This window comes from Buteo buteo, chromosome 3 (genome assembly GCF_964188355.1).
Source record: "Buteo buteo chromosome 3, bButBut1.hap1.1, whole genome shotgun sequence".
NCBI classification, from domain to species: Eukaryota; Metazoa; Chordata; class Aves; order Accipitriformes; family Accipitridae; genus Buteo; species Buteo buteo.
Window position 1 is genome coordinate 52,007,883 of NC_134173.1, and position 18,575 is coordinate 52,026,457.

The 18,575-nt window shown below is 40.9% G+C and overlaps 1 protein-coding gene across 6 annotated transcripts in view; it reads right to left on the minus strand.

Annotated features, from left to right (window-relative positions):
- Positions 1 to 18,575, minus strand: part of TRIQK (triple QxxK/R motif containing) — a 62,482-nt gene that overhangs the window by 32,990 nt on the left and 10,917 nt on the right. For 4 of the 6 annotated variants that reach the window (XM_075023593.1, XM_075023592.1, XM_075023591.1 and 1 more), the window contains exon 2: positions 10,512 to 10,592. In XM_075023593.1, coding sequence (XP_074879694.1) covers positions 10,512 to 10,572 — 61 coding nt within the window. In that variant the 5' untranslated portion in view covers positions 10,573 to 10,592. Of the gene's footprint in view, positions 1 to 7,743; positions 7,825 to 10,511; positions 10,593 to 18,575 lie in introns of all 6 variants that reach the window. The other 2 variants (XM_075023590.1, XM_075023588.1) reach the window with 1 other exon arrangement.

Consider the following 18,575-nt stretch of genomic DNA (forward strand, 5'->3'; position numbering starts at 1 on the left):
TTGCCACACACTTCAGTCCCTGCAGTGTGCTGTCCTGCTCTTCGATGCATATTAGCTCAGTTTGTGCATGCAGCCAGATGATGAAGTAGATCAGGGAATTGATTCAACTGAAAAACTGCCCAGCACATTTTTTTCTTCAAGCTGGATCAAAATGGCACACAAACAGCTGTGCCATCCCAGAGGATGGTATAGTATACACTGTGACATAGGGACAGGAACAAGGAGAGGTCGGTGTTGCTAAAGGTCACTTTGTAATGTCAAACTGTACCCTCTGGCTATCTGGTTGTAGGTGTACCAATATATTATACAATGCCAACAGGAACTGGAATTCAAGGGTCTGCACACTCCAATTGTTACAACAGTCCCTGGCACAGTTTGTGCCCAGACTAGCCCTCTCCCAAGGAATTCCTACAGATGGCTCAAGACTTAACATGGGCCTAGAGCAATTTTCAACGAGCAGTTTGCCAGCAGCCACTCTGTTTTAGGGACAAAAGAGTTTAACAATATGGTCAGGGTCATTCGATGCCAGTTGGCCCCTGTGCCAGAAAGCAGTACCAGGCTTGCTTAACCTACAAGCGCAGACATAAATCACCAGCCCAAACTCAGACCTTTCACCCGTCAGAATAGAAGCCTACAGAGATGATTCTGACACACCCCCACTCAATGCCTGCAAAACCCCTAGGAGACCCCACCTGCATTCTACTTTAACTTAAAACTTCCTCCAGCAATGCAGTGACAGCGGCTGAAGGCCCCCCAGGCCAGGCCTACACAAACAGTTGCACGCTCGTGTTGCCTGTCACGTGAACTGGTTATGTGCAAGCCAGCTTCAGACCAGGGGATGCACTGCCATAATACACAGCATCGTGGCCAAGTTAATTAGCGCTGCTAAGAGGCACGTCAACACAAACGCTATGCTCAAGAGGTCCAAAGCTGAGGGATTTAACACACCCTCCGAGTTCAGACTTACTCACAGCAGCTTCAGTGAATCTGGGCCACGCTTTCATCAGTATGCTGTAACCTTGAGCTGAAGGGACCATGTCTAATGCTGAGACACTGTTTCACTCCATATGCTAGTTCATTATCCAGCTCCTCTCTGTTTTGACTGCCAACAAATAATGATGTTTTTCAACACTTCTCCACTAGGAACTGAATGCACAAACATCGCATCATAAATGCCACCCAACATCTGCCAGGCAGTTACCATCTTCCCATGACTATCACCTAGGCTGAACCTGAGCAAGTGATTTAGTGACAAGCTGTGTCACATCCTCTTACCTATCACACCCTAGATCATCCAAACGCCAGTTCATATGAACAAGAAAACCCACAGGTATTTGGTTAAAATACCACAGGAAAATTAATTCTAACAAAAAAACCCCATGCATTCTAAAATTACTGTTACTTTGTTAATGAAAAATCAAATATCACAATCAAGCATATCAATATTGCTGCAAATCTTACAGCACCAATGCAGCTATGCTGATAAGATATTCACAGAAAATAAACTGAGGAAAAGGCAGGCTTTTTCCACCTTTCCTATTTAACAGGCAGTCAAACCTCTTGAAAATATTATTATTTAATATATGACTTATTTTACAACAGTATCAATAGCTTAGCAGAGCAAAACTCACTCAGTCAGTCCCATGTTAAATAGGGTATCTATGTAGCTAGGATGATGACAAGGACTTTGATGACAAGGATGATTTCAAGTAAAGTATTTCAGAGATTAAATAACAGATTAATGACTTGTCTTACATTATCTGTAAATTTATTAACTGCAACCAGAGCACTCAATCAGGGCAGAGTATTTGATTTTCCACATTCCACTTCTTATTGTGGAGCTCTTTGTTCACTTCATGGTGCTTCGCTGTACTGATCCAACTGCTACACAAATGAAAAATCTCAAAATAACTTTGAATGTGTGAATACTCTCAATAGTGCTTATTTGTAATCAGCCTTTACCATCAAGTAAAAGCAAAAGCTAGTCACATGATGTTTGTGTTTTCTATAACTGTAATTCAAATTAAGCAACTGCCTTCTTATATTTTCATTCTAGCAGTTTGAGCTTACTAAGATCATTCGCCTGCTGCCCTGTTATTTCATTTCCCATCCAACACTTAAGGCCTGCAAGTAATATGCAGAGCCTAGCAGACAATCCCGTGAATAGTTCAAGACCTTGAAAACCACAATGTAGCCAGTTCCTAACTTTCTTCCAAAATAAGGCATAACAGAAGCAAAAGCTTCCACTGAAAAAAATATTAATACAAACCAGTTACAGAAATCCCTGACAACATGCAATTAATGGACCGCATGATAGCAATCACCAACGTGAACAAATTCATTACAAAAGCCAGATGACTGTTCTATGGTCATGCTTCCCCTGAACACAGATATCTAACACATTTTTTTAAGGCCATAAATAGGTGCAATACCTGCTGAACTACATAATGCACATGGTTACATCCTGAAGCATGAAATACAAAAGTCCCTTCAGTTAAACCTCTTGAATTGAGCCAAGGGGATGCTACGTCTTTATTCTTAGGCCAGTGCCCCCTGCAATGCTCGCCAGTCTCCTTGCTGCCTTCCTTTCTGCAAGTCCAGACAATGGAGGAGCAGCGGAGGTTTAACAAACTGCCACCCTCCACTGCGGGACGACGGCGGGACAAAACTTAACTGCACCAAAAAAAGTAGCGCTACATCTCATAGCATTGTAACTGAAGAAATGCAGTTACAACTATGCATTATGTCCACCTTAAACATCTATCAAGCGCATCTTGATAGATGCATGTGCACTGGGCATTTCATTCTTAAGCCTTCTGCACTGCTGCCTTATGATGAAATAAGAGGAAATCAGATCTGTAGTTCACTGCCCAACTCTATTTGCATTTATATTGACATAATATTACCTACAAATATAAGCACACGCACCACACACAGAGAATGCATATATATGAACACTGTATACATAGAAAAATTATGCCTGAGATTTTTTAGAAATGGGTGTCTAAAGTTAGATTTACAGATTCACATCGAGATATGAGTACTCTGAAGTCCACCCTTCACACATATGAGCTAGGATTTTCAAAGCCTGGCGAAAGAATTTCTAAAAATGTTAAACTGCTCTGCCTCTGAATGTACTATATACACGTGCTTATGTGTCTACAGTCAAATTTTTATGTATTTGGAGAGGGTGCAAAGAGGTTGTTTTAGGTTGATTTTTTGGACTGCAGAAATGAATCTATTGAAGAATGGATCAGAAGCTGAGGGTAAGTACAAGCACAAATATGTATCATTGCAAGAGCCCTGTAGATACCAGATACCTTACAGGAATTACAAGTGCTTGAAATAACACCACGCTGAAATGCAGTTCAGCAATTGGAAACAGCGTGTCAAATTTCACTCTCATTTACACCCGTACAAAAATTTGTTGCGACTCCACGGAGCGAAATGGCGATACTGTTGATGAGATTAAAATAAGAGCAGACTATGAGCCTCCATCTGTATAAAAGTACTAAACAAGTATAGTATAAACATATAGCAGAAATAGTATAATCAAACAAGTTCAAAGAAACCCTAGGCTTCTGCTGTGGAGAAGGGGTGGGAGCCAAGGGTTAGACACACCACCTTCCTCCTCAGCACCTCTGCACGGTGTGCGGACGCGCTCCCACAGCCCCCGGCCTCTGCAGTTGCTCCTCCTGCCCCTGTTCAGGCTGGGGCTGCGTCTGCCCGGCAAATGAAAACCAAGTAATACCCACGCAAGCACAAGTACATATCCAGATCTACCATCACCTTTTATGCTCTAAGCCAAAGCAATAAAACATAGCTTTACTGCTTTGGACTGTAAAAAATAAGTGATCCCATACTATATGTGCTTAAAATCCATCATCAGCCTTCACAGAACATATTTAAAAACATCCCAATCGTCACAAAATGTGGATTAAATTAGTACAGCCAGACTACGCTTCACTTCACAGCAGTGTTTTCCTCAGCTGCTCCTGCTTTAGTTTCCAAGAAGTGATGCCACTGGCACAAAACTGAAATCAAAACAGCAATCACTGACCAAGAGATCTAGTTCAATTTTTGTTACAAAGAAATTCATTCTTCATAAAACCTCCTTCCAAACAAAAGAAAAGGGACTACACATGGTATCCATGGCATATCACTGTGAAGTACGAAACTCAGCATAGGAGAAGATTCCAAAACTTGCCAACAGTCACACATAATAGCAAAAGGTGGAGTTTTTTTCTAGTTCTCTTTATTAAGTGCTTAATAGTACATTTTTATTAGAAAAATTCAAGAGAGTAAATGTAATGCTCCACATGCAAAGAAAAAGGCACATCGTGCACTGGAACTGCCTATCTCTTGGGTTGTTTTTACTCTCTAAATAATAGTAGGAGAGGTCTCTCCCCTTTCTGTCTCAACTTAGAATAACAAGTATTTGTTTCTGTACTTTTCCCTTCCCTACCTTTCCCTCAATAAATAGGTGACTGACATCAAATGTGGGGGAAAAAAAAAGATGACTCATTAAAAAAATAAGTTGGATAATTTTAATACCATTGACATCAGTCCTGCTACATCTTTGCTTGTGACAGTGGAGAGCCATCTCAATGATGCAAATGCTGCCTTCTGGTCCTGTGCCTTTTCTTAACAGACAAAAGATACAGGAATTCCTATTTTGTGACAAATGGTGTGATTTTGAAATTTTCAGCACAAATTCAGTCCAAACATTTTTTTGCTGTTGCTGCTGTTGCTGTTGTTTCAGAAATGAAATCTAAAATTTTGATGCTGATAACAAACGTTTCCTGATCCAAAACAAAACAAAAGAAATCACATTTCACTTCAAAGTATGTAATATATTTCAGAAGAAAGTATCAAAATGTAACGTTTCCCTTTTTTGTGAGCTGAAAAGGAAGACTGCTAGTGGCCAGTTTGATTTGAGTATGTAATGGCACTACTCAGGATACGGAAGGTGGAAGGACATTAACTCTGTAAAAAAATAGAGAAGGTGAACAATAACAGAAAACAGAGAAAAAGATGAGGTGGGTAAAGAGACTTCTTTTAGCAGCAGGGCAAGTGGAGATGGCAATCTGCCACAAGAAGGGCTTCCCTCTGGAGACAGGGGGGCAACAGGTCCATGCCCATGACTGAGCTGGTAGCTGGAGGTGGGAACCCCAGAGACGTTCTCGCTGCTGCTTGTCACCGTCCATCCGTCCATCCATCCATCTCACCAAGGTCTATTCTTCCATATTGTCAGTGCAACCGTATTACCACAAACGACTCCTGCTTTGGAGGACTGGGACTGCTTTCCTTCGCAATCACCCAGCTGACAGCTGAGCTGCTCTGTGCAGGAGGCTGGGAGGGAACAGAGCCAGCTCTGTCCACCACGCTCACGCTGAGATACAAGCTCTTCTCCATCTCATCAGGGCTACGCTGGACCGTAAACCTTGGCACTTGGATGAGGTACCTTTCTTCTGGATGTATCACCAGTTCCCCACACCGAGGAGTTTTAAAAAAGTGGAGACTTTACCCACGGGGTTTTATCTGTTGGTTCAGGTGGGCAGTTCACTCGCCCCTCCTGTGCTGCTACAGCCGAGGTCTCAGGACTCCCACCCAGTCCCCCTCACCGCCCCATTGCTCTGCACGTGCTATGCCAATGAGCACCACCACCACCGAGCCATCGCTGTCAGCCTAGCACCTTGTGCTTTCCAAAACAAAACGAGAATTTATTTTCATTCATAACTTTTACTCCTTCCCGGGGGATGTGAGGAGCCTCGTTTACTCCAGAGATCCTCTGGGCTATGCCTATATAAGCTCCAGCCCCTAAAGGATCAAGCCAGCAAGTCAGAAGATACAGAGCAGACAATAAGCAGGCCTCTGAGTCTACAAATTGGAGGTTGAATGATTGGCAAACAACCTCTCCTCATGAAAAATTATGCTACAGCAACAATAGTAATGGGAGCCAAAAGTATGTCTATTCCCGATTTGTAGACCAGGTTTTAGTTATGCTATAATCCTCTCAGTATGCCTGCTTAGGATCCCACAATCACACGAGTCATGAACACTACCCACAAATCCTGCGGCTTCCATGCCGAGCAAGCGACACACCAGATGAAGAAGGATGGAAAATATACATGTGGAATTGTTCTGGGAACTTAAAGCACACATAACAGTAAACAAAGCAAATATGGTGCAAAACCTGTTGCTATTTTCACAGCATTTGCGGAGCAAAGCTGCATAAATGCAGAAAGATGCATACTGCCTCACACCTTTCCTCCGATCCCAGCAAATTAAGCACAGCAGCGCAAACAGCAGCAGTGAGAAGGAAATGCTACGCAGAAGAGCTGCTCCATTTGCTGCTGCACGACAGGTATATGTTTGAGTATGTGAGAGAAAGCTGAATAAAGAGCGTTAAAATTACTTTTCCTCACGCCTCCTCCAGAGCCTCAGCTGCTCACGGGGAACTGAACGTGGAGAGATTCCCTCGGTGCCGTCCTCCCTCCTCCAGGCACAGTCTAAGCCAGTTTGAAAAGGTTGCTGCTGTTGTTCCCTGTCCCACTTGGGGACAGTCTTCACGAAGCCAGTGCCAGTTTGGTCTGATAACTAAAAGGCTGCCTCTGCTCCCTACAGAAAAGGCAGCGCTGCTGTCGGATACCAGAGCACTTGCTGAACGAAAGGCACTGCAGACAAATTTTGGCTGGTGGCAGGAGACATGGCTGAAAGCCAGCTGACAGAGAAGAGCAATATCAATCTCTATGCCGCGGGAATCCTCTGAAAATGCTACTCAAGCAAACGGCAACCGCTAATGGCACAGTGGCAAACAAGATACAAGCGATCCTCCGCTTACGGAGGAGAGAAAAAGGCAAACGGCTGAACTGAAGTGATCAACATGAACTTGAACCGTGGCACAGGGCAAACATGTGGCATGCCGTATGGAAACTCAGAACAAAACAGAAAGCTTGGAACAAAATTCAATTAAAAATCTGCTTTTATTTCAAATTACTCCACTAAACATCTAACTGAAAATTGTGTTGAGTTGAAGTCGACATGACTTTGTGACATGTTGCTCCTTGAAGACTGCCATTTTCCATCAAAAAAAAAGGTAATAAAACCGTTTCAATCTGGTTACCTTCTATCCAGCAAAGCTAGAAAACATTAAATTGTGAGCTAAAAAATCAACATCACTGTTAGTCAGGAAGAGATAGCTGTTCAGCCAGCATCCATCATAATATTTTCAAGAATCCATAGATATCAAACGCCTGGAAAGTAACGATGGCAATCACTCCAAGCATGGATTTAGAACTTTAAATGAGTTTGATAAATTAATTTTTTTAAAGACAGGCCCCATGCAGCCTCCCTTTGCCCACTGTTTCTAGATATAACCTATCTGGGAAAGGGTGATCAAATGTCCATCTCCAAAACAGATGATCCTGGAGCATGACAGTCTTTTGTATTCTGTGGGGTCTTCCACTGAACAGCCTCACACTAAAGCATCCCTGAAAAAGTACCTAAGCTGCCAAATGTAGGGCTTATTTGATAAACAGATTTTAAGAAAAAAATTGAAATTCCTTCTGTATAATTTTTAATAAGTATCTGAATGAAATCAGATCATGAAGAATTAGATCAAGAGGAGTTAAAATCAAGGATCTGGAGCATCTCTCCTGTGAGGAAAGCCTGAGAGATTTAGGACTTTTTACCCAGGAGAAGAGTAGGCTCAAGGGGGACCTCATCAATGTATATAAATACCTGAAAGGAGAATGCAAAGAGGATGGAGCCAGGCTCTTCTCAGTGGTGCCCAGTGACAGGACCAGAGGCAATGGGCACACCCTAAAACACATAAGAAAAATACTTTTTACTTTGAGGGTGGTCAAACACAGGAACAGGTTGTCCAGAGAGGTTGTGGAGCTCCCCTCCTGGGAGATACTCAAAAGCCATCTGGATGCTGTCCTGGGCAACCGGCTCTTGGAGGCCCTGCTTGAGCAGGGGGGTTGGACCAGATGACCTGCAAAGGTCCTGCCAACCTCAGCCATCCTGTGATTCTGTGATAAACAGATGAATTATCATAACTTACGCAAAACTATATAAGAAGAAAAAATCAAGAAGTAATGGCAAAAAAATGAAAGATTCCATTATGGCAAGAAAAGTTCTTTACTGGACAATATTTGTCAATAATACACCTATTTGTCCCATAATACACCTAAAGGCATAATTAGACTAGAGGGCTCGCTCCACTAAGCTCAGCTACCAGGCCTAAAACTAGCCCAAAATGCTTATACATAAACACGCCCACAACATTAAAGTATAAAACCATACCCATAAATTTTCAGCCCCCACCTCTCAGATTCATTAAGTTCAGAGAACTAATTTCCATTGGCAAACTCTATGGCTATATCAGTGAATGACCAGAGTGGGAGCTGAAAAAACCATCATCAGAGCAAAAGGCAGTGGATAGTCTATTTTAGTTCTTGCTCTCTGTCCTCTAAGGAATACTACAATCACAGAAACACCTCTTAGGTTATATAGTTTATTTGCCTGCCGGTGTGAGATTCTTCCTTACGATAATTTTTAACGCTTGCTTTTGCCAAGTTAAGAGCAACGTGTCGCATCCAAGGAAAATGATCTTATTATGAGCCCCCTCAGACACTGTATTTTGCAGTACCCAATGGATCACGGTGCTGCATCATATAACAGGGAAGGTGCCAAATTGTTCAGACAACACACTAGCCCAAAACTGGAGAGTCAGCAACATAACAGGATCCTTCTGCGTGCTGGGCCCCAATCAAATACTCTCACCCCCTTGCAGCACAGCGTCCTCTGCCCTGCTCAAGGCACAGCTGATCAGTCCTGGCATCTCACACGTGTGAGATGTGCAACTGTGGTGCTGTGTGGTAGTAATGTGCCAGAAATAGCCCAAGCTGTGGAAAAGGGGGAGGTAATTTTGTGAGTCTCGTATTTAGATGCAGCTTTACATCCCCCTGGTCCTCCAGCAGCTCAGCCTGCTCTCCAGGGATTCCTCTGGAGATCACCAGTGTCTTTCAGCCTGCAGAGGACTTCAAAAAACAACTCCAACTGTGGTCACCTGAAGGCGTTCACAAAAGGAAGAAAAGCAACCCTAAAGCAGGTGGCTGAAAAAGAAGTGACTGCAATGAAAAAGATGTGGAGAAAATGCCAGAAAGCTGATGCAGTCATCCTCTCACCAAACATCCAGTTACACGAGATGAGTTGTCCCGAAGATGAGCTGCAGGGCTCCCACTTCTCACCAAAGCCATTTGGGTGAAATATTTGTGGTGTCATCCTATGCTGGGTAATAGTTTCCTTGTAAGGTTTTCTATGTGAAACCTAAATTGCACAAAAGCAGAGAGCCCATCTATTTAAACATTTTTCCAGTATATCTGCTTCCCATCCGTAAAGGTACTCGGAAGATTTCAGCTGCATTTCTAACTATCTCAGAGAATGAACCAAGGAAGTCAGTCATGCAAATTGCACACAATTAGGACATATAGAGCATTCCACAGCTATCTAAAACAAATAAAATACAAAATGGTCCCTTACTTTCAACTTTAAATGCAGACAAGACCATTAAAACAGTTATATTAAAATACTAAGGCAGCACTAAAAAAATTAAGACATGTTAAAAATAAGGTCATTCACATACCCCTACCTCTTTCACCATGAGAATGTATATTATAAACAGCCTTTTCTTCCCAGACACTTGCTATTTTTCTGCATATTTAAACACAGATGTGGGTGCTTAGCAACTGTAAAACAAAGTCATTCACTTAAATAACTGAGTATAGATTAAGGTATTTCATTTTATATATGTACTTTTAAAATATTGTGCCTGTTTACAATATCATTTAACACCTAGAGAGACAGAGTCCTCATATATGGATTCCAAAAATAAGTCAGTTACCTTTGCATTTAAGCAAAGAAATAGGGATTTGAGTCTGCCATGTAGGTATCTGTGTGAGTGTACCTGTGTGCACGTGCATACTTTGTATATGAGTTACCTATATATACAACGGGTAAGAACAGAAAGAGACCTAGGAAAATAAATGATTAAAATGTTAAAAGTATTGCATTAGGGTGAGAATAAATGCAGTTATACAATGTAAAGATCTGTATCACTCAGAGTATCAAAAATTGTTATGAAGCAGGAAGAGTATTTTGCTAGAAATGCCCATATTTTAAACTGGAGATAAACAGGAAAATCAGGAAAGTTCCAACAGTTCAGAAACATCGTGGAGCTGCTGCACTGCAATATTTCACTTTATTTCCAAACACAGAACATGGACTTTATTAAGTTACTCGAAACACTGTCTTCATAAAAGGTTTTGCTGAATCAATTAGTCAACAGCATATAAAAAACATTTCCCTAGACTGCGCATTATTTTGTGCCACTCACAAGCAAAATGAAGCTTTTGAAGAGGAATAATACATTTGTTATACTAACTGGTCTGGGTGAAAAAACAGATTTTTTTTTAAGTACACAAACTTTCCTTCAAATCTCTTACCTATTTGTTTCCTGTACTGGTCAACAGGAGTCCTTGCTGTAGAGGCATCTTTTCTACCCATCGTTTTCAATCCAAAAATCACTGTCAGTATCAGAAAAAAAATAAATGCATTATTCCTAAATAAGTTACTAAGGAAATCAATGACTTACAATATCAGAAAAAAACTCTAACAAGCAACATTTACATGATTATACACAAAGACATAAGCCTTCCCAGTGTACAATGAGACACTGGAGTTAATCATCACTATTCTGAAGACTATTAGATAAATTCTAAACATACCTTTTTCCCTATTGCATGGGTTATTAACATTACAGAAAGCCTGTTAGTTTGAATAAATAAAGAAAAAAAAAAGGATTTAAACTGATTGCACTGTAATTCAGCATTTGGTACCACTGAATTACATTCCTATATAATTTTTTTCTTTAGTACACCAGGGAGCGAATGTAGTATTGTGAGCTGCTTCTATTGTTGGCAAACGCATTTACACCACACCCAGGAGTATGAAGCAGAACTAGGCACGTGTGCATCCACAGGTGTCACTGCTCAGGAAACCCACCTGCAGACGCAGCCCTCCAGCCACCTTGAGCAAAAGAGAGGAACAGACATTTAAAACACAGCAACCCCACACTCCCCTACCTTCCTGCCATGGGCTCTAGAGGTATGCAAATGAAAGAGGAGGATAAAAATGGGAGCTGGGGCTGTGCCCATTTTATACCTCTCAGCCAAGGTATTGAGAGTTTAAATCACCTTCAATGCATTTAGGTAACAACCAACCCGACTCTTGAATGGGCTTCTCACGTTGCACAGCACAAGCAGGTGACGCTAAGATTGCACAGGGAACTGCACTATCATTCATGTGAAGGTGCTCTTTTTGGTACTTTGGTGCTCCCACACCACCCATGTAACGGAACAAGCATCATCTGAGCAGTGTTCTAGCAAACTCCCAATATACCCATTTAACGTGCAAAACCTTATGGTCTCTTATTCATCCCCTCACAGGGCTGCCACTCAAATGATACAGTAAGATTCTACAAACATGCTCATTTCACCTCTTTTTCCATAGTCAAAAAATACCTGGCTTTTATAGTCACGCTTGTTGCGCAAAACACTGGTTTTCAACCATTTTGGCCAGGCTGAAGACCACTCATCACAGCGATGATAAGCCCCACTGTCTGAGCATCTTTATGACAAAACCCTCCCAACATCAATCCCTGCACTCACAAGAGGACTGACATTTTCCAGAAGCGTCAGATTTACCGTTCGAGCGCAGAAGATGCACAACAGCCAACACTTGCCTCTTCACAACCGGCTTTGGCGAGCACAGTGCCAAGGGCAAACTTTGGCTGAACCGCCTGGAGTAGCCACAAACCATCTGCAGATTGTGCACATATGGCCTTGGAGTATCTGTAAGAGTTTTACTTTTCTGTTAGGCATAACCAGCTGCATTACAGCGAGACGAGCTTCCCCAGGCTCTGCCAAGGCACGCTGTTTGGGAAGCGCAGCCCTGGAAGGCACTGTAATGCCAAACCATGGGCCAAAAAGCATGCCAAGGCACTGCTGAATGGGCTGCTGTCAGCATCCCAACCTTAAACATCCACCATTATTTCCTTCATAGCTTCAAACAAGGTTTAAAGTATAGCTGCAGGAACGATCCCACCAGTTATTAGTGCACTTTAAAACCACACAGTTTCTTCTTTTGTATTTATCTATTCCACAAGGATTATTGGCATTTAATGTCAAGTGACGAACCCAGGCTCCTTAATTTAAAGTGTGGGACACGGCATAAAATGAACTTCAGTGCTCAAAAGCTAGCATCCTTTTTTAAAGGTATTCAGGAATAATAATAAGGTATAAAGGACTGCCATTATTTTTTAATCCAAACTGAAAACTCAATGACAGTGTTCTAATGTTTCCATACACTACTTTGGTTTAATTCAGAGAATACTCCCATTTCATGTAAAACACATAAGCAGTGAACTGTAATCCACTGGGGGGGGGGGGGTTCCCCTCTATAATGCTTCCCAGGTATTCTCTTGACTGAGTTGTATTTCTCACATAACGTTCACATCATAATAACGACAGTGGAAAATAAAAGTACCATTTGAACTTCCAGCTAGTTGAGGAGGTAACAGATACATTTTTACAGTGCAAAACTAGTTCTTGGCTTTTTTATGCCACTATTAGAGACTGTTTTGACTTGCCTTTTGCAATCTCCATAGCCTAAAAATGTTTTGTAACAAAATGTCAGCTGTGAAAGATGTTTGCAGTTTTAGCAGTGCCAATAAAACACAAGAAGAAAACACAGGCAAAAATTATTTCCCGACTTAATACAAGCCACAGAGATGCTCTCATTTGCCCGCATGGCTCGGTGTCACCGAATCCCGCATCTAGAACCTCGACTCCTCTTTGTTCTTCAAAGGGATGCAGTAATCATCATTCATTTCCACCGCTTTGATGGTTAGATAGCAAACGCCCGAGAAACCCATGGAGACATTAGCACATACAGCCGCAATGTCTAATAAGACAGCTATTTGCATAAAAGATCAGCCACAATTTAGAATGTGTTGTGATAGATGTGGAAAGGGAATAACAGATCTATATTAGCATGTATAAAACCAAGATTGTTTTCACAATTTAATTCCTTGGGGACTGTGGCTCATCACCTTCTCTTGTAAAGAATCCTACGTTCCCTGAGGAAGCAACTTGCCACAAGCCAGAGTTAAACTAAAATATGGATTAATAAGAGATAATATTTATTATTTATGAACCTTGCTGTAGGAGTGGTTTCCAACATAACTTTCTGATCAGATTTCCATAAAGGAAAAGCCTGGAACCTTTACGAGTCACAAAACGACTTGAAAAGTGCCTTTTCCCCATTTAAAATAGCAGTGGACATCCTACAATAATTGGTCATCTCAATTTTACTGTAAACAAAATTTGCACTCAAGTCTTTCCCAGGTATCTCTGGCTGCTCCGCCGCCTCCGACGTCAGCGAGCGGAGGATCCGTCCTTTCCTCCATTTCCCTGCCAAACCAAAGGGATTGGCAGCGCGCCATGCTGCATGCACCCGTCGTGGTGTAGCCCCAGCCGGCAGCTCAGCCCCACACAGCCACTCGCTCACTCCCCCACAGCGGGATGGGGTAGAGAATCAGAAGGGTAACAGTCAGAAAACTCATGGGCTATGTAAAGACAGTAATAGGTAAAGCAAAAGCCGTGCACGCAAGCAAAGCAAAACAAGGAATTCATTCCCCACTTCCCATGGGCAGGCAGGTGTTCAGCCATCTCCAGGAAAGCAGCGCTCCGTCACCCAGAACGGTTACTTGGGAAGACAAACACCATCACTCCGAACGCCCACCCCCTTCCTTCTTCTTGCCCCAGCTGTATATGCTGGGCATGACGCCATATGGTCTGGAATGTCCCTGTGGTCAGTTGGGGTCAGCTGTCCCGGCTGTGTGTCCCCCAACTCCTTGTGCCCCCCCAGCCTCCTCGCTGCTGGGGTGGGGTGAGAAGCAGAAGAGGCCTTGGCTCTGTGTAAGCCCTGCTCAGCAATAACGAAAACATCCCTGTGTTATCAACACTGTTTTCAGCACAGATCCAAAACATAGCCCCATACTAGCTTCTGTGAAGAAAACTAAAGCTATCCCAGCCAAAACCAGCACAACCCTGAGCAGCCTTCAGCTCCCTGGAATTTTAATGACTGCATAACCATTTAAAAAACACATAAAGGAGCTTGCCACTGCTCTTTTTACAGGCTACCAAAAATACTTCAAGAGTAATTTCAGATTATTTGAAGGCAACATGAGCTCTCCTCAACTTTCAAGCTTTTACAAAAGATGGCTTTAAGAAAATGAAGCGAGGCCTAAAGGAATGATTTTTTTGTTTATTGCTATTTCAGAGATACTACAAGGTCAAAAAGACATCTTTGTTTTTGTGGTTCCCGTCACTGTTTTTTCACCCTCTTTCTCTTCCTCTGTAGTAATTCACCTTTGAACGCTTACAGCCTCGGAAGAACACATAATTTTTCTTTTCCTCCTCTTTTATTCATAACCAGTGACTGATAATAATTAATACACACAATAAATTGCCTATTATCACCTCTAACTGTGAATAGTGCTTTGTGAGATGAAAACCATTTCTGAATGTCCATTCAAGGTCTGGCCACAGGAGTGTTTAAATCCCAACTCACTATTCTTGATGCACACACAGCCTGTATGAACCAAAAAAAATTTAAAGCAATTACTTTAATGAAATAGACATAACATGAATGACTTTAGAAATACTAATGAAGAATAAATGCAGGGACTATACAGGACAAAGATTGCACTTTGTACATTTATGGTGCAATACAAATGATTAATAACAGTGATGCTGCTTAAAGTGTGAACCAGTGAACACTCAAAGATCTACATATGTTCATGTATACAAACTTTCTTAGCAGTGAAATTTGATAGTATGTCTGTATTCTCCAACAATAAGCTGCCTAAATATTAATAGAGGGCACGTTAAAGACATAAAAAAAAAATAATCAGTGAAATGACTGGTTTTGTAGCTGAAATATAGCTAGTCAGTTGAGAGAAAAGCAAGTAAAACTTCAGAATAGAAAAGAACCACAGAATGTAAAAGTACTAGACCAAATCTTCGGCTGTAATTGAAAATGCAGGTGAATGCACAGTGAATATCTGCATATATGCAGAAGTGCCTTATTGCAAATGGATATCTAACTTAAAAATCCCCTTTTTTTTTTGTTATTGGTGGTGGTGGTGTTGGATGCAACGCAGGTTGAGAATCTGAACTCATAACCCAAATCATTCCTTAATACAATTCAAAGCTTACTGATGTCAGTGAAAGAACTGGTCTTTTACCAGTCAATTCCATAGTTCATAGTTTAATAAGTAATGGATATTAAAACCCTTACAGGTTACAGCAGAGCTAAAATAACCTTCTATCCTCCTCCGGTAAAATCCAAGGAGCACATTGGATCTGCGAACGTCAAGTTATTCCAAAGAACTGGTAGCACTGCACTTAAAGTGGGAAGCCGTCTTCATGTAGGTATTTTGGAAATCATTGCTGTTGGGCTATTTTAATTGGCTTTTCTGGGTGTACTGCTGAAGTACAGTAACTAAGGTCTGTCTGTACAGCAGTGGAAGAAATGCAGTGGAAGTAAACTACAGCCAAAATGGCAAGAATAATGCAGCTGAATACTTTTAACCACACTGTAGCCAAGAGAAAGAATTTTAAAACCTTTACTACTACTATTTAAAAAAAGCATACAAGCAAACAAAAAAATTAAATTGAAAAAAATGCGTTCACATTCCATTGATAAGTCTTACAGTAGTCTTCACCATTCCTCTGTAAAGTCACTCTCAAAGGATGAGACTATTATTTCAAAGGAATGAGTACCTGCCCATGGTGCTTCTTGCAGAATCTAGCTCTGCTTTCTTTGGGGATTTATTTCATTTTCTTTTAATAAAAGGAATTTAACATTTCTTTACTTAATTTAACCTTGAAAGGAGCAGGTGATTTAAATTCAGTTAAATTTGGGAAAATGAATCAAAAAAACAGGATCCATTACTCCAGTTAGAACAAATATTGCTAAAATAATCTTAACTTTCTACACAAGGACAACAAACACTGTACCATATCCCAAGATTAAAACCATCTAGGAATCACAACTTTTATTCTGGCATATATCAGGCTGTTTCACAGCTTCATGTAAGCACTAGGAACAAAATACACATTGTTACTTCCAGTAAGTGGCCTTTGCACTCTAGGGAAAGGAGCTGCTCTGTTGTTAGTTATACAGTGCCTAAAAAACCCATGAAATTAGCTCTAAATTTATTTAACAAAAGTAGTACACAGGTAATAGTCCATATGAATACTCAGCATATTCTCCTGGATGTTTCAAAATCCTGAGGCAATATATTATGAAAAATAAATTTCATCAACAACCCAGATTAGTTCCACCTAATTTGAGGAAGGTAAGTGAGACACCTGAGTTATGCAGGAGGCCACCTCTGCTCCCTTTACAGTGAATGAAGAAAGAGATGCAATGGTAAGGAATGCAAGGAGCCTCCAGCAATCTTGCTTTCTTGCTCCACTGCTAAACCTCCCCTAAGTACTCAAAATTTGGTGGGGTTAATTAGGCCCAAATATTTGCATTTGCTCCTCTAGCAACAAGTCTACTTACTTTTGCTAGATGTAAAATGTTTTTAAACATCTGAAGAGTTGAAAAGATTATCATTAAATGTATTCATGACAGCCAGGAAAAAAGTAAAAATTTCAAGGATTGCAAAACCTGACTAAGATTTTTTTGAAAAGACTTAATACTTATGTAAATTTGTTTTCTTAAGCAAAAAGAGGCTATTAAAAATGTCAAAGGTTCCTTCCATTCCCAGTAGAGTACAGTTTGTCACAGCTTCCACGGGAAGAAGAATCAAAATGTACTAGGCCAAACCTCACTTCTAAAAACATTACTTATACAGAAGCTATCTGTTTAGCAATTGGTGTTATACTTGTTATAAAAACAGTACGACATTTTGCAGAAGAATATTCCTATTTGTAGTGATTCTATGCACCTAACATTTACTTTTCATTATTAGGATTTGTTAGTCTTCAGGACCAAATTCCCTACTCACTTCAGAGCCAAGTAGAGCTATACCATCTGTGAAACATACATTCATTTTAATATGAAGACAGATCTTCATCTGAACAAATTTTAAATTCCAAACATTCAAAGATTTTTTTTTCATTTTTATGAATATATGACAGCATTGGTGTGTCAAGAAAATATCCTTAAAGAAGTTCATGAAGGAAAAAAGCATACATGTGGTTTGATTCTGCCTTGCCAGACAGTTCAAAATGTAGTATTTCCCAGAGGAAAGAGAAATCTCTGCTAAAGGGAAAACTACACAATAAATGACACCATATGCAGTATTTCAGAATAACATTCTTGAAAATAACAGAATCTGTTTAAACTTTTTTTGGGGGGTGGACTGTGGTAGAAATCAGAGCTAAAAAGGGTGGGAAGAGAACGGGCATCCAGACCACCCTGATGCCCAGAGGCACATCCACCAAGGACGGACACAGCCTCCATGGGAGCGACTGCAGACGCTGTAGAGCCACCTCTGCGGTCTGAGGGTAAGTGCGGAGGACACCACCACCGCCACTGCGCAGGACAGAAACAAAGCACGCGCTCTCTGCCTCGTGAGTTAAAAGTTCATCAAGTCAAGAGCATCGACGAGAAACAATTATTGCTCCGTCTCAGTAATTGAAGCGTCAGCAGCGAACGTTTTGCGGTTCAGTTAAATCCACGCGGTTTTATTCCCTCTTTGATCCCCACCACACCCCCCTTCAGCACTCATTTCCTTTGATGAAGTAGGGAATAATTTAAATCACAGGTAAAAAGCTAGAGGTCACAGACCTTAAATTTCAAAATCGGCTAAGTCTGCCTAAGCACTTCACTTCTAATATGTTATGATGTTACAGTTCTTGAATAGAGCACCACCTGGTTTCACTGAGGTATTATTCCAAAACCTCAGAAACTTTGTTTTGCCCTGCTAGGTGTTAGACCAGGGGAAGAATGACTTCTTTCCCTTCTTTAAATCAGAAAATAATCCTTCTATTCTCCCCTCTCTTTAGTTTTGGGAAGCAACAAAAATTCCATTTTTTCCAGATGTTACTCCTTTGCTGGGACTGCCACAAGTCATAGCTTGCTATAAGTCTGGATGCTTTAATTATATACACTTGTTAATTCCTCATTTGTAGATTTTAAGCTTAGGCTCATTTTTGGAGATGAAATTCTTCTTTCTTCCTTAAGTGAGAAGAAATATTCAGGGAGTAATTACACTTCCCTTCAGTATATCCATCTTAATCTACAGTTCACAACCATCCAAAGGACAGAAAGTCTGTTTCGCGACATTTTCAATATTGCAGAATGGGATAGCGACCTTCAGTGAGAATAAATCTTGTAACTTTTGAAGTTATTCACACAAAAAAAATTTCGCAACAATAAGTAATTCCATACTGGTCATTTTTTTTGTTTCTATTGTGCCTTTTTTTTTT